The sequence below is a fragment of the Cinclus cinclus genome, chromosome 2, assembly GCF_963662255.1.
Source record: "Cinclus cinclus chromosome 2, bCinCin1.1, whole genome shotgun sequence".
NCBI classification, from domain to species: domain Eukaryota; kingdom Metazoa; phylum Chordata; class Aves; order Passeriformes; family Cinclidae; genus Cinclus; species Cinclus cinclus.
The window spans coordinates 8,925,843-8,943,621 of record NC_085047.1 but is presented as its reverse complement, the minus strand read 5'-3'; the positions used below and the strand labels follow the sequence as shown (position 1 = coordinate 8,943,621).

The following is a 17,779-nucleotide window of genomic DNA, read 5'->3' as shown; positions in this document are numbered from 1 at the left end:
GTCCTCCTGTCTGTGGTGGGGCAGACACAACAGGCAGAACTCAGAGCAAGAGAGGCTCAGACTGACCAGGAGAATTTTTTTTTTTTTCCCTATGAGGACAGGCAGCCAGTGGGGCAGGCTGCCCAAAGAGGCTGTGCCAGCTCTGTCCTTGGAAGTTTTCAAGACCTAACTGGGTGAAGCCCTGACCAGACTGGTCTGATGTCATACCTGACCCTCCTTGTTTAGAAAGTTGGACTTGGGACCACCAATCGTTGCCTCCAACCTGAATTAACCTGTATATCCCTGATCCTATATAGCGATTATTATGATAAATAACCAACAGGGCTAATATCTAAACTATAGAAAATACATTTCAATGCTTCTCTTTTCCTGTACTACTCATGAAAATGCATTGTTGTAGACAAAAACAAATCAATGTTATCATCTGTGCAGGGCATTTCACTGCTATGCATTTAATGTAATCATCTGCTTTACTAACTTCCCACTTCTTTAAATAAAATAATTTGCCTGGCTAAAATCAAATACCAACTTGTCTAACACCCTGATGAAGATGGGAATGATGTCTTCTTACCTTGCTCATCCTGTGATAACTAATAATCTTTTGACCTAGTGTCAGAAATTTGCACTTCAGAACATCTTCACAAACTGCTTTGCATACTTAATTCACTGAGCTGACAGCAGTGTCTGAGGGTGATTTGCTCTGTCTTTGCTCTTGCTAGGAGGCCCTCAGCAGAAAGCCTCTCATCAGCTCCAGGGGTTCCTGTTTGTGACAGCCCAAATGGCAAAGAGAAACTATAATATGCTGTGAATGCATTTTATTTTGATTTTACTTGTCTATAATTAATTAGGAACACATGAACTCAAGATTAAAATGCTCATCCTGGGGAATCAAATCAAGCATGCACAGTCTCTCATAGCCTATTATGAACTTAAATATTTGGAAAAGAGATTTCAAACTCCTGGCTGAGAAGTGCTCTAGAAACTGCTCCTGTATCACATCCTAAATTTCTATCCTAAATTAATTAAGTCAATTTTTTAACTGCTTTGTCTTTTGTAAAGGGGTAACACAAATAAAAGAATCCCCTATTATAAAAGCCCAGATTTTGAATACTGTTCGAAGACAGGCTAATTATCAATAACTGGATTTCTCCAAATTGAATAAGCAAAGTGCTTTCTTTCTATTTGTTCTCTGAAATCACAAGGCTGGCAACAAATGCAGCCACAACTCCCTTTCATTAAGGCCTCCATCAAAATCAGCTTTCTATTCCCTAACTATTTTAATAGCTCTTTCCTGCACCTTCTTAAGCTCAAATTCATCCTCCTGAGAGATGGTGGTTTCGAAAAATTCCTAGCACCTCAGCTATATAGAGGCATTTACTACTGTTAAAGTCAGCATTAGACAAATTCTTCACACAATATTTTGGCTCTCACTGACTGAGAAACATGGGACATTGCCATGCTTTCTGTTTTAATAAAACTCTGCCTTGAAGTATAGCATAGTATTTGGAGGAGGAGATTTTCTATTAACTTTTTCATAAAAATTGGCAGTGAAAGTGGGAGTACTTGTACTCCAATACTGCTAATACGAGTTTTGATTAAATTATTATTGCTTTAATATCAGTGTTGCCTGCTCTCATTGACAGACAATCCTGTTGATTGCTGTAATATTTACATCTATATTTTAATACATATTAAAAAACAAATCCTCAGGATCTGTGTCAGAAGACTTCCTGCAAAGAGAAGGATAAAACTGAAAAGACTTTTCTGACAGTTTAGATGGACATGGGGAACAGAGAGCTTTGCTGATAGACAAGAGCAGGGGATTTTCTTTTCTCCTTTTTTCTTTCTTTTTTTTTTTTTTTTTAATAGGCATAACAGTACCCATCTGTTCCTGAATTTAGAGTGCAGATGTACTCTAAGAAGTAACTTTGTAAAATTTGAAAATTGGTATCGTGGGCCTTTGTGATCATTCTCCCAGCGACTCAAGAGCACACTTGCTCAGTTAGCAAGTTTTAAAACAGAGAAAGACTGGGAAAAGGGTTTTAACTGCAAGCTTTGTACATATTCTGAGATTCAAATGTCCAGCTGAAGTCTACTGTGTATTACCACTGGCAATAAGGATTCCGTAACTGCAAAAAAAAAAAAAAAAAAAAAACAAAAAAAAAAAAACACCCTTATGTTGCTGCTATCTGACATAAGGGTTCATTCAGCCTTGTCAGATGTCTGTTGGTTCTGAAGTGCAAACAAGTGTTTGTTTTTCTCTACAGGTGGTTGCAACGATGAATGCAGTGCAATATGAGGCAAGCCAATAGCTCACTTGGAACTCTTGCATGGAAAAGAGATTTTTGTTTTGTTCAGACATTCCTACCTACCTGCTTCCTGTCCGAAATTACAGCCCCATCCAAATCAAAAATATACACACTCTGCAACCTACACCTTCATCCGTCACTTTTTGCAACCCATTAGCCAAACTGCTAATAAAAATGTTTTCTTGAACACCTTTTCTAAACTACCACTGCTCAAAACAAGCACCCTGTAATACACAGCATAACCTATGCAAAATAACAGGACTAGAGGAAGAAATGTCTCAGATATGGCAGTGAAATGAAGAGACATTTACCCTTCATTTTTTAAAATGCTGTCCAAGGCCAATCTATCCTATTTCACCTGGGACAAACAGTGATCCACTAATTCTCCTGGTGACGTAACACACAGTAGTAAAGAAGAAAGGCAATGTGAGAAAAAAGGGAGTCTTTTGTTATACAAAAGAATACTATCACAATATTTTCAGGATTAAAACTGGGGAAAATAATTGAAGAGTAATTTCAGGTCTCAGTTGGGAACCACAGGGTTTCTTTGAATACTGGAAGAGTTGTCTGAGAAAACTAGGAATAAAAAAGTATTTGGAAATATCCCTTTAAAAAGTGATGACTCTACTTAATGAGGAGTGGTGATCCTTGCCTGCAGATGTTTGACTATAAGGTGTTAATTTAACTAGCCATCCTTCTGGTCTGTAACACAAGTGATACTCTGTGATCTGTTAAATGATCCCCAATATTTATGCCACAGTTGATTTAACAGGAAATGTGCTACTTCCTGGGATATCCTGCATGTACACACTTCAATAGCACAGCACAATGCAATCTCAGAGATTACTCTGCAGCCACTGATTATGTGGAAAATAACTGAGGTTCATACTTGACACCTACAGCCTTTGCACTATTTTGAGTGTAGAAAAAAGCAGCCTGTGAGCCAAGAGGAAACATTTTCTTTGCTATTCAGGCTGGCACACCACATGTGATATCTGATGTGGACATATTAATTATTTTAGTCTTTTCTTTACTTTTACTGCTCTAACAGTAAATATTCAACAGAGGCATTTGTTTAGTTAACTTTTGTCAAGATGGTTTTACCCTATGCTTTTCACGTTCCCCTACTCCCTGCTGCAGAGTTGTGATTCTCAAAGCTTCTCCAGGACTACAGGACATCACTCAGCACATTATCTGCTCCATTTAGTGACTAAATACAAGCCCTTCTCTTGGAAACACTGATGTTTTTTAAAGGCATTTCCTTCTATGACCTTTTTTCTAAAATCTCCATCCCTTGAATTCATTCAGATGATTTTCCATACTCTTCCTCTGATATATCTGATATACATTGGGAAGTGTTCTAGATCTTTTATCTTTTTCCTTGCATCCCTTCCTCTTATGTTTGTCTCTATTCTTTTCTCCATGATTTAAACTAAAAAAGAAAAAAAAAAAAAACCAGAAAAAAGCAAACAAGCAAAAAAACCCCAAAACAATGATGGGTAACTTCTAAACCTATCAAAGAACTGAATTCCTACTTGCATCTTCCATTCCCCTGTCTCCTCTTGGTGATCAAATTAAATTTCATTATATTCTCTCACTCCTATCACCTGGTTCTCCTTTCTGAACTTAGATCCAAGCTGATGGGGATGTGAAATTACTTGCAATCATTTTTAAATATCTACATCATTGATAGTCATCTGAAGTCCCCTTTAAGTCTGTAGAAAGAGAAACAAGCGTGCTCATATAGCATTTCAGAAAGCTACTTTGGGTGTCTTCCTTAGGACAAATTAAATACAACACAAAGTATCTAACTCATATTCTTTTATCCTATTGAATCTCACTGTGATTTGACCTGTTCTTTATGCATATGGTTTGAATAGCTATTTCAATTCTGCTGTTACACATCTTAACTATGCAATTATTTTCCAATCTGGCCTTGACACTCTAGAACTGATGTTTTGTGAAGATGCAGACAAGGTAATCTTCCAGCCTCATTTCTTTAAACTGACAGAATTACAGGTAAAATTTCTTAACTTTTTAAACCCAGAATTCTTTGCTGAATCAATCCAGCTACATGTAGCATCTATGCTGTCTATGGGGTCACAGCAGCTTTTAATGTTTTGTTATTCTTTAGTATTTCTCTGGTATTAAATATGCAAGATAAAAACCCCTCTTCTTATAAACTCCTTAGGTCTAATACCAGTGTCATGCATATGGAACAATCCTCAGTGGCTGAACTTCTTTTCTTGATTCTGAGGTTTATTCAGCCCCTATCTGTGCTCATTAAAAATGCTTCTTGAAAATCATCATATTTAATATATAAGCATATAAAACTTCTTGTGTTGTGTCTATCATTAATAACTGTTTTAATTAACAATCGTTTTGATTATAAAACCTTGATGATCTTTAAAAAGTGTAACATGTACTGGATGTCACTTTACCATAATGATTAAAAAATATCCTATTACATACTGAGAATTATGAGAAATCAAGTAGAAGTTCATAATTTCCTTGTTGTAGTAATCTTGAAATGTATTAACAACTTCAAATTTATCTGAACCATTTTGGGTTATTATCTTGTCCCACTGAAATGGATGCATTTACTATTTGGCATGAGCTTTCTTCTCAACTCAAGTGCTCACATCCACAGCAGAGACAACAAAACCTAAATAGATAGGAAAAAAATCCCCAGATTTAGGAGAATAAATAATAGTGATAAAGGGGGCTTTAGGAGAACCCACTGAAGCCCTGTCTACCAGTTATGTACATCTACTTAAAAGCAGTACGAAACAGCTACATATATTCACCATAAAAAAACATATAGGGAAAGAAAAAGATGTAGGAAAAAGTTATCTTTAATCCTGAACCTTCCCCTACAAGTGAATGCTTTGCTTCTACACCTTCCAGCTAAATTTATATGGAATAGGATGAAGATGTGCCCTGCAGATGTGTCAGTGCTCTCTGTATGAGCAAAAAAGTACAGTCCTCTGGTATGACAGCAGTTATCAACTTGCATGGGTTTTGTCCATTCAGGCACCACCTGAAGATAGATACATTACTGAAAAATAAACTGCTCTTTATTTCACCACTGCGTGCAGGCATCCTGGATTTAATCCAAGTGATTTTAGGAAAGAGTCAGAGAATTTTCAGTACAAAGAAGCTTCTGGAATGGTTTTCCTTTGGGAGAGCAGGATTCTAAAGGTAAGAGAAAACAAAAATAATCTAAGAATACTTCTGTAAAATCCATTAACTCCATATTAGGCCCATATGAATGAGCCCACAATTAGGAGGAAAAAGAAGAGGCCACTTTACTTATAAGGTTGCATTCCAATGAATATTATTTTTTAAAATCTCTTACTGATTACTAAAGAAATCTGTTGGACTAATTTTACAAAACACCTCAGGGGCTTTTCCACATAAACCAAGGTATACACATAATAGTGCTATTGATTACTATTACATAGTGGAGAAAAAGCACTGGATCATTAAATCTTTAAACATGAAAATCTTGGTCTTTCCTTCACTTGGTGCTCATTCAAATAGAGTTACAAAATCTCCAGTTAAACAAGACCAGTCATCTTCTAGGTGTTAATTTTTGTTCAGCTTGTGTTTGCCTCTGACTTTTGTGCCTATTTGGAAAACACCTATTAAAATATGGCCTAGAGTTGAGAAGTGGAGCCTCTGGGGGGCTACTAGACCAGGGTTTGGTTTTGTCAGTGCTCTCAGATGACCCCATTAGTCCCCGGAGAGGAAGGTTAAACAGCGCAACGCCCCGCACAGGCTCTGCCTGGGATGCAGTACCCAGCTGCTCCTGTGCACCTTGGAATCCTCGAGGGTGGACTGATGCAGAAGGCTCTGTGCTCTGTTTGGGACTTTGCCCCAAGCTGCCAGGCTCAGAGTGGAGGTTTTGTCTTAAACACTGCCTTATTTGCCTTCAATGGTGGAGCAGGACTGCCTGCAGCCCTTGCACCTCTGCCTGTCGCCACCCACCCACCCAATGCACTTCCCATGGGAGAGCCTGCCTCAAGCCTCCAGGCCCTCTCCAGTGAAAAAAATGATGGGGACTCCTTCTAAATTGTCACCCCTGCTGCTCTTGTGCCTAAGGGGCTGTTGGAATCCTTACAGGGCCCCTCTCTTGCCTGGTGGGCAGGTGTGAGGCTACCAGGTGCAGGGATCTGCCTGTAGAGCACCAGCCCCAGAGCAGGGATGGGTGAGGGGGCTGGAGGGGAACCCACTGCTCATCTCCGGGTAAAACTAAGCCAGTTTATTATTAAAAGAGTCTGACTCGCTGTTCCAAGTAAACTGGTGGCTGTTTAAACACAAGAACCAAGGATCATGATTCCCATCCCTGTTTCTGAAAGCAAAAGTCTAACTTACAGTAAGGGGAAAAAAAAACATTCTTTAAATTATATTTCGTCAATATGACAATCCCATATGCACCAGAAATGTACATGTGACAAGGAGCATGCAAGGGGAAGAATTTAGAGCAAAATTAACAGGAATATTCAGAATACAGAAAGGTCTAAATAATCCACATGCAGCAGGATTCATGTGATGCTTTCCTAAAAAAAGCATCTATCTTGACTGAGGGGAAATTTTTATTGCTTTACTTTGTTTTTACCATTTTAATAAAAAAAAAAAAACAACTATTTTAAACTGAAATAAAATTATGTGTCAAGGTTTTAAGCCAGATGCAGAGATGACTGTGAGGGGCAGGTGATGAAAGCTGCAATCACTGTAAGTGGCATATAAGAGGACCTGAAGTTTTATGAATAGACAAAAAAAATCTCTCTCTCTCATCCTCTACCTATCTTCTCATACCCTGCAAGACTGTCTTAGTTAGGAATATCTGAGTCACACTCGACCAACAGTAGTCCATGAAAACCTGTGTCTGCAGTAGAGACTGGGCTGTGGTCAGTGACTCCTGGAGCTGGGTAACATTTCAGGCTGCAGAGGAGTTACAGGACTGGGTTCCTCAGAGATCATTACTGTATGGTGCTGCTTATTCTGTGGCTTTTCTTATTTGGCCTAGAGACACATTTCTGTAGTTTATGAAAAGCAGAAGTCAATGAAACACACTCTTCTCCAATCACAGTTTAGTCTCATTTGGGTTTTCTTCCCTGCTGCAATGTATTTTACTTTTTGTTTATAACAGAAACAAAGCAAAAATTTCCCCAAATAAACATATGGAAAAATCCCCTTGGTCTTTGGAAAAATTTCTTTGAGATTATATATTGCCTCATGCACTAATCTATACAGTTCAAATGAAAATAATGGGTGCATTGTCTCAACAAAGCAAATTTAAGCATTTAAACCATCGACATGTGCTAACACACACACAAGGACAGTCATTTTGGTTAGTTAAAAGACACAATAATATTTCCCAACAGTACAAACAACACTGAACTTCTAAAGGTGATGGTGAAAGAGAGCCAGCTAGCAAAGATGATTAAAGGAACTTATACAGGTGGCAATGGCAGATGAGGTGGAAAGCGTCAGAAGGAGGCAGTCAGGAATATTTTGGAAAGGTGCACTCTACCTGTGTAGCCCAGCGAATTGTCACCATTATCAGAGGTGGGCAGTGGTGTCCCGCTGTCGTTCCCCCTCTCTAGGTCTTCGGAGTCTGTCGGAAACAACACCAGAGCTGCTGATGGGGTCACAGGAGTAACAGGAGTTGCCATTTTGATCACAACCCGTCCAGACACAATTAAATCCACACATGACAGCAAGAGCCACAGTGCCAGCACACAGCACACCTCGTCCTTCCCCCGCCTGCGCGGCGGAGCCTGGAGAGACACGGCAGGGAGCATTGTCCAGGGTCCCCAAAAGGCTGCCCACTGTCCCACTGTCCCTCTCCGTCCACTGCCAGCGTGGCTCTGCAGCCCGCCAGGCACAGTGGCCACCCTGCTAGCCAGCCAGCTCAGGCTGCAGGGAGCATATGGGGATGGGAAGGCAGGGGAGCTGAATGCTAGCATTGCTAATTTTCCACCTTATTGTTAATCAAAGCTATTGACTGTGATCACTCCCCATCATCGCTTCATCTCCTGGCAATTACAGACCCAGGGGACTTCACCTCTTTGTGGGGAGGAGGCGGGGGGCTTGGGGGGCTTGGCGAGCACGGAGGGGCTGCTCTACCTCTGCTGGGAGATGGGGAAAGGGGTAGAGCCCTCCATGAAAAGGCAACAGTTTAGCATCGCACAGAGAAAGATGTGTTTTCCGCTAAAGGACCTTTGCAAGGAATTGCTCCATTTTAATGTCACACTGGGAAAAGGAAAAAATTAAAAAAAAAGGGAAGGCAGCTGGTCAGCTAAACACGTAAATGAACGCATGTTTTAAGACCCCCAAGATAAACTGCTGATCAAAAGGACACAAAGCATCATGAATGTAACTCATAATGATGACCTAAATAAGTCGAAACGAAAAATAAAATAAAATCCCTGTTGATCTGGAAACAAAACAGCACAACCCAAAGGAATTTATTGACAATATCACTGTGCTTTTTACTCTCAATGTAAAACTGTTTATTAAACTTAAATCCTATTTTCTCTTATTTTTGATAGTGCAACAACTGTCCAACAGACAATACTTAAAAAGAAACATTAGTATTTTATTCAGAAGAAAACTTCAAAAAGCAAATGTCTTCGCAAAAATAACCCTGCCACAACAATAGGCTGCTTTTTTCCTTTTTTCTCTGTGGACAGGTGTCAGACAATTTATGAATTATTGCAAAGACGTGTTTTGCTCTCTCAGACATATTCTGGACTTCTATAATAACTGAAAATAACTGTCCATTTTCAACAAAATCCACACTGCTAAAAGTTACTCTGAACATTCACAAAACACCTAAAGCAACTGTATATTAAAAAAAAAAAATAAGAAAAAACCATAAGTGCATTTTTTTTTCTGGATGCTTAATGTTACCAGCTCAGTCACTCTCATTTTTAGAATGTGATGTCAAACATTCAATTCTCCATTTGTTTTCTAAACAAACTTAGAGACACTATCTTTAGAAATCAAAATATTTTTTAATGAGTTACAAAGGAAAAATATTGAGAAAACCAAAATCCTCAAAACCAATCCACCCATGGGGACTTACTGGAAAGAAATATTTCTTTGGAAAAGTCAGTTAAAGGATTGATAGCATGCCTTTCAAAATAATGTCGTGCAAATTAAGAAAATAAAAGACCAAACAACAAAAAGCAGCTGAACACCAAGATGATGTTTCATCTTGGCAGATGAAAGAAGTGAAATATGTTCTTTTATTGGCCCATTCATCTTTGCTGGCTCACTAATGGCCAATGTCACGTACATCTTTAAAATCTTCTCTGAAAATGGCTATAGATTGACTAGATCAACACTCTGTTTCTCCAGATTGCTCACTCATTTGCATTCAGGGGTTGATTGGGTCAAAGTTTTAAATTACTGCAGTAAAGGACAGAAAGATGGGACTTTTTTATTAATTTAAGTGGCCGAGGCTGTGCCTACCATTTTAGTGCAAAGGTTTGTAATGGACTACAGGGAGCCCAGATCAAATTTGACCAATGAACCTGCTGATCATTATTCTGAGAGACTGATTGTGTTCTAGGAGATTTCACCACACACTACTCAAAATTATTGAGGAGGAAGAAGATGCACTGAAAGCTACTGGAAGTGTTCTGTGTGTCACTGTACTGTTCAGTGTTGTGCAAAATACAAGTGCACAACAAATTGGGTTTTTTTTACCCAAGATTGCCTCTCTGTGTGGTGTTCCAAGCAGTGGTCCATCCTCCTCACAGCACCTCACAACCAACCAATGCTAATGCCCTTAACAAAGCTCATTTAGGAGTTTTATCAGAATCAGTCTCCAATTTAGAAATGCTGTGAATTCAATCCAAGCCAAGAGACCAGGAGAGCTTTAAAAACCAGGCTACAACTACTTGCACCTATTTAGGCTTGCAAATCTCAGCTCCTATCACTCAGTAAAAGTAAATGAGAGAGGGAAGTAGTCTCTTTTTGACACTACTGATACACGATACCTGTTAGTGACAATGCACTTGTTATTTACTATCTAAAACTATACAGACATTGTTCACTCTCTCATCATTTGAGAAACGCTACTTTTCCACCTGACATTGAAAATAATATTCAGCTAATGCTAAATGATGGTCTCTGGCTGGAAATGATTCACTAATGATGAATTCTACTCATTTAATTGAACAATAAGTGCTACATTTTGGGCTGTTGCTCTCTGTGCTGGGCAGAATTTAATTTCAGCTCTGTCAGAAATTCCAGATTTTCTTGGGAGTTTCTGTAAAAACTAAACAGAGGTAAGTAGTGTTGACTTAAATAACACATTTCACTGTAGGACTGCTGTGAAGGCACTCAGTTGAACGGCTAGTAAAAGTCTGAATGCTAAGACATGATGTATTTCTTATGACTACCATGCTGTAGGAGCAGGCAATTTTCAACTTGGTTCCCTTAAACATAATAAACAATTTTACATCATTACACTTTTTGAACTTGTTACAATGCCAGAAAATGTGAAGCAAATGAACTATAAAGCCAAGAACAATTCACCTGATATATGAAGAAAATACAGTTCAGTCTGAGTCAAAGCAGAGGCTGAACCTGGTGCCTCATCCCTCAAAGAAATGTCATAATCAGTCCTTAAGAAGTTTCACAAGTGGCAGAGAGAGACGTCCCTTAAAAAAAAACAAACCTCTCCAATATGGTTGGACATCTTGGTTGAATTTCTGTATCAGACAAGAAATATTTAAAACAAGGTTTCCATTTTTTCTTAGCTGCTCAAAGAAAAATGGCCAGTTTTCACTGAAATAAAACTTAAGCTTTAAAAAGATGCCTAGGCAGTAATTGGTGGATTCATTACGTGTTAAAAAAAACTGAATCAACAACAAACAAACAACCCACACAACAAAAAACAACCCAACAAGCCCAAAAAAACAACACAGTGCACCCCTCACCCTCAAAAAGAAATTAAACAGAGAAAATACTTTTATCTATAAGTATGCAAAACTTCAGGAAGAAGTCAAAAGGAGTTTCCCCTCCATTTTTTCCCCTTTTTAATATAGTCCCAGATGAGTAAAGGAGTTTATTTAGGAAGAGGAAGTTGAAAAGTGAAGCCTCTAGTAACAAAAAATAAGGAACGAGGCACCCCTTAGCAATTGCTACTACACTTCTTTCACAGGATCACTTGAGACACACTTCATTTGAGAGAGGGAACAACCTCATAATGATGAAAAAATCTCATTCTCTCTTTCCATGGAAATTTCCAGAGCAAGCATTCACTAAGTTGGGCAAGATATTAAAAAAAACCCCAAAAACCCAAAAACTAAACAACAGCAGCAGCAACAACAACAAAATAAAACAAAACAAAACAAACAAACAAAAAAAAGCCAAACCCCACAGCTTATCAAAAAAACAACAAACATCTACTTGGACTTGAGAGAAGAGTGTTAAGTTTACCAGTTCTAAGTGCTCCAGCTTTTTGGTAGAATGTTTTCAGGATTAGTCTGCCCAAGCACATATGACCCCTTCAAAACATTAGGAGGATTTTGGGTAATTATACAGGTTCAGAACAATTTTAGGTGCCAATGGCAGTTGGAGAGCACAGAAGATTTACATGAATGCGAGGAGACTTTTCCAATGAAATTTCTACTGAAATCTCTAAGTTATTGCATTTTACTGGATGGCCACCCCATTCCTGCTTTAATTTACATATCTTTAACACTTCAAATTTTTTAGAAAATCCAAATAATAAATATTTACTATTGTTATTCTTTCTTCTGGCTCCTAAAACACCTCAAACCAGACAGACACCTTCATTTTCCCAGCTATTTACACTCAAGTGCATTTTAGAATTCTAACTTCAAAAATTACATTAAACATGTTTTTAGCTAAGGCTCTGCTCTTCCTAGAAAAGTCACCAGTGACTTTTTTCCCCACTGGTAAGAGAAAGTGATTCCATCAGTTATTGCTTCTTTTGAGCCAGGAGATATATCTGGATGACACATTTTATTGATGATGCATCCTTAAAAATCCCCAGATGATTCAGTATTGATGCCCTGGCCCAGCCTTCTGGTGGACATAAAGAAAAATTGAAAAGACCTAAAGAGACACAACTTCTTACTTCTGCAGGAATTTCATGTGTCTGACTTTCTACACTGGACTTTGTTCATCTGAAATTAAAAGTCACCTAATGAAAAAGACTGACTACAAAAAATAGTAACTGTTACCATATTTAATTCCAACATTTATAACTTCATTATTTTTTGTTACGTTTAGCTAAATTTCATTATCATCAGCAGATTGGGGGTACAAAACTGGAAGGAAACAGCATGAACAGCATTTTGCAAATGAGCATTAATAAAAGATTAGGGTGAAGCAAATGAATATAAACTACTATCAATATTAGAATTGTGTTCTACAAATTGGATCAATTCCCATTGATTCCTTTCTAGTGATCTAGACGAATTCAGGAAGAGACATCAGAAAGAAAAGTCCAACTGGGACTGCGTCAAACCACAGCCTAAGATGAGGAACTAAATTAGCAAGTTAGCAGCCAAGTTTTTTTCCAGTATTTTGATTTATTCAAGGTTTCCTTTGGAGCTCTAGGTTTCCTTCATACTGTGTCTTAAAGAATATTTAATTTATTGTTATTTCTTCACTTGGTTGTACAGAATGACAAATAAGTTTATGCTCTTGGAGTATAAGTAAGGATAGTACCTAAAGGAGAACTATTGATAAAAGTCACAAATTTTGTACAGGGAAAGTACCACCTAATAATATATGTTTATTTAGAAAACTACAGGCCAGCTTTCAAGGATGTAGACCTATTCTTCAGATCTGGAACAAAAAGAAAAAAACTTCAGGCTATTTGCAGAATTGGGAATAATTAGACCACCTTCAGGCTATCAGGGCTTGGTGAACACTCACAGGTCTGTATCAGAAACCTGCTAATCTGATGAGTATCCTTACCAATATCTCATAATAGCTCACAGGAAACATTCTTTTTCATAAGACTTAGCACAGCATCTTTCCAGAGACTCGTGCATTCAGCCAGCTAACTTGTTTAAGTTGGATAATTCAGGGAATTATGACCGCTTTCATCAGCTAAGAGTCTCCACAAGTAATAAGTAGTTCTTCATTAAAAATTTACACTGCTCAGCTGCCTCATTTTGGAAGTTAAGAAAGATTCAAGCTGAGGGAAAAGGCAGAAATTTTCTCTCCCATTATGTCCTTAATGTGAGGATCTGGCTCAAGTAAATTTTAAGTAAATCCACAAGGACTTTTTTTTTTTTTTGTATTAATAGCTTATACAAAGTCTGTTCTAGCAATTCAATAAGTAGTCTAAAAATAAAATTGTACCCTTAGAAACAGGTACAGAAATGTTATTCATTACACTCAAAATACATTTTTTTATGAGAGAAGAACACTGTAGAGTAAAAGAAGCCCCTTAGAAATTGATTTTTTACTAAAACAAGGAAGAATAATGCATTTATTTAATGGTTTGAATATCTTTTTTATTTTACTTGTCTTCAATGAACAGTGCATGACTGAAATCCTGACAAAACCTCAGTAAGGATGATATTTAAAAACCTTTCCTTCCTTTTATTTTTACAACTCATTCAGTAACAGCCTTTAACTAAGAAAAAAAGTAAATGAGTGAGGATTCTATTATGCGTAAGCATGAAACAAGCTTGTTGTATCTCTGCAATTAATTAATATTTTTATGCAGTAGGTAATAAACAAAGGTGTTGAGTGCAACTTCAACACAGATCCAGCAAAATATTTTTACTGAGCAGCAGAATCATAGGCTGAAGTCTTCTGTGGGATCAGTCACTGTATGAATCCACTTGCACAGAAACATTTCTGACTATGCACTTGAATTCTCAAAACTTGGCATTTGGCAGAGAGCACAACAAACTTGTGCTGCAAGGCTTTGATGCTGCCAAACCTTCCTGTTGTCCTCTTTCCACCTGCCCTTGCACCTTGACTTTTTCTGGCTTTTCCTTGCACTTCTTGGGCTGTCCCTTGTAACACTCTCTCGTGTTTGGCAGCTGCTCCCATTTCTTTGCCTTCCAGACAAACCTGAAGGTAACAGCCACTCGGGCTAATTAAATGGTACTGGAAGTGAGTTAACAGGTGGTGGCCCCAGCTGCTTCAGTTGCAGGGGTATATAAGAGACCCATCAGTAGCCTGTGCAAGGCGCTATGATTAATTAGGACAAGAAGCCATTTTCTAGGGAGGGAGAGCCAGATTTATAACAGAACTCTCTATTCCAAGGTAACAAGCAGTGTTTCTTCAGAAAATGCAGAAATGAATGACTTTTTTGATGTGCTCACCAGTCATCTTGACTATGTTCAATACGGCTTATGCATAAGACCTATTTGACATAGATTTATTCATATAAGTATTTTCTCTTTACTGCAAACTATGAGTTTTAACATGGAGTTGCTTCAGGAAATGTTCTCACCCTTAGAAAACCTCTTCCAAGTTTTCTTCCAAGTAAACTTACACATTTGTTGAGAAAGTTCCGATTGCTGTGGGAACTACTATCAAGACATTTAAATAATATCAATTAATGCCATGCACAGCTGAGGAACTGGTTATGCAAGCTTCCCTTGCAATCCTCCAACTCTACTGAACTTGCAGTAATCACCTAACTATTGAATTGAACTCTGAGACTACACCCAGTCCTTCAGGCATTAACCCCTGGAGCTCCTCTTCCATGGCTTCAGCCCTGCAAGGATGTTTTGAGACTGATTTATGCAGCTGCTTTATAAGAAGCTGTCCCCAAAAAGGCAGCAGAGAACTGCTCTTTGCTGTAGAAAAGGAATCCCATCATGCTTAATTGCCCTTTATATTTTTCAGCTGAGTGGTGAGCTTTGGGAAAGTGATGAATTTCCCTCATTAATGACAATTATAGACAAACAAGGAAAATACAGGAACTAATTCAGCATACCAGCAGCCTTGCAGATACATGATTTGAATCTAAAGCTACCCTAACAATGAATATTGAAGGGGATGTAAGCAATCCAAGAGCTGAGAAAATCCTTTCTCATTCCCTTGCTTTTCTGAATATGCAAACTCATCTGAGTTGTGAAAGATATATCTGCAGCACAGCTGTGTCATTTGCATTTTAGCAATCTGTCTGCAGAGCTCAGCACAAAGAATAATATTAAGTCAAGGTATGTCAATGCTTGCTAAAAGAAAGAACAGACATACTTGCACTAATACACTGTCCAGCAAGGCAAGACACTGGCACATTAACTCAGCCTATTGACACAGATATTTAAGCAAGAAAGTTTCCCTAACACCACAAGAATCACAGGTTATTTGCCTTAAGAAGACACTCCAAGTTATTCTGGTTTGGTTTGACTCCCCCTCTTTTTAAAAGGTCTATATTTTGAACAATTTTGCTGTCCCCAGCATGTTTTTTACCTTCCAACAGTGACATCAGCCACATTATGATTACTGATACCCTTAGCATATGGATTTCTTAGAGGATATGGCTCTGGTTGTTGCTCTTCTGTGCTTTCCCTTCCTTTTTGTCTCCTACATCCCAGCTCTTTGGCTATGACAAAAAAAAAAAAACCAGCAGACAGGACAAGCTGTAAAGGTCCCTGTCCTTCCATACTTAAAACCAATCACATTCTATTTACCTTGTCTTCTGTACAAGGCAAAAGTATACTACAGCCTAGGGAGTGATTCAAATATTTAAAAAATGAAGGTTTAACCCTTTTGTAGTTGACAATTAAAATCACTGTGGCCTATGAGGAAAGTATTTGGTAGGTAATGTACAGGGATGATTTTGAAGCGAAGTGAAAAGGTGACTTGCAAGGTAAACAGATTTTCACACTGACTTGTAAAAAGGCATGGAGTTGCAAAACATGCACTGTTAATCAGTACTTCTCTACAAGGATAAACTTACAGTAAGCTACTAGCATCATCAAACCACACATACATATCCATACAACATGGTCGTGCCAAGCTGTCCAAAATTCCCTTTCCTATTCACCTTCTAAATGTATTAAATGAAACTCACTTGAAACAATAACTTTTTTTCCTCTAATCCAAAGATTTAAAAAAAATGTCTTCTTTTATTCATGCTAAATAGAGGTAAGAACTTCAGGGAATTTTTTTTTTTTCATTTTGTTATTTGATCACAAGCATTGTCTCTGTAAAGCTCTTCTGAAAAACTTCTGCTTTCTGCAGTGTGATGAAATGCATTTTACAAAGAAGGTTTTTGAGTTTGTTCTTTGGAGAGAAGCTGTACAACAGGTGTTCCTGCTTGCTTTGTTTACCTGAGCTGACTACTCACTGCTCAAAATCATATCCTTAAGAAAACAAATGATGGAGCATGTAAGCATTTGCCTGGAAAATTTGATATTAGCCTTGAAGCCCTTTCTTGTTAAAGCAGAAAAATGCTCCCATTGACTGGATTCAGGGTTCTGTTAGCACAGCTGTGAATACTTCGGGGAAGTGGGAGAAAGAGCCACAAATAAAGAATTAGCAATTACTATCTAGCTCATAATAAAACATACAGATACGTCCCAATCAACTTAATAATTCTCAGCTTGAACTGGGAAAGATAAAATAGTGGTAAGTTAATGTAATAGTTCCTAATGGCTCTTTAGCATCTTCCAGCTGGGAATCTCATTTCTCAGTGTGATTAATGTCAGCCTCAAAAGGAAGCACAAGGTCAAAAATTACTCCAGGTTTATGAACTTAAACTCCAGCCAAAATAGAACAATGATGAAATGAAATAGCTGAGGAGGAGAATGATCAATAACTCTTCTATCTTGTCAGAATTCAGCTCTGCAAAATTAATACCAGATAAGGAATCATACAACACAGCAAGGGGTACTTGGGTTTACAGGGATCTTCAGATTTCTCTAAATACTGTTAATTTTTAATACTGTGTACATTGAGCATAGGAATTACTAGCTAGAGGCAGTAATTTTGAAACAAAAAGGGACCTTCAATAGATCCACAGGAATCCCAGAATTAGAGCTGTAACTGGAAGCGCAAAGCCCAAAGCAATCAAGTCCTAACACTAAAGGATAAGTTTTAAACTACACAAATATGATGAGAACAATGCCAGTGTAAATAACAAGAGCGGCCACATCCAAATTTTGATGGATAAGACTATCAAGATGGTAAAGATTAACCAGATTGCACATCTATGTTCAAAAAAACAACCAAACTTCTGAGATAAACAGGCAGAAAGACATAACCTTATCAGAAGCTTCTGTTTATGTATTGATAGATACAGAGCAGCTAAACAGCGAATGGAAGGAAACATTTGTGTGTTGTATTTTGTACGAGCTATGCCCCCCTTAAAAAGCAAAACCAAAACCCTCATATTGCTAGAGACCAGGAAACTAGGGTTCTCATAATAAGGGACACATTTATCACCAGTAATGAACTGAAAGTGGAAGCAGAGATGACTAAGAATTCATTGTGTCACA

The 17,779-nt window shown here is 37.9% G+C and overlaps 1 protein-coding gene across 1 annotated transcript in view; it reads right to left on the bottom strand.

Moving 5' to 3' along the window:
* ROBO1 (roundabout guidance receptor 1) overlaps positions 1-17,779 on the bottom strand; it is a 488,203-nt gene that overhangs the window by 344,070 nt on the left and 126,354 nt on the right. The window contains exon 2 of the mRNA XM_062510764.1: positions 7,849-7,932. Within this exon, the coding sequence (XP_062366748.1) occupies positions 7,849-7,932 (84 nt within the window). The remainder of the gene's footprint in view (positions 1-7,848; positions 7,933-17,779) is intronic.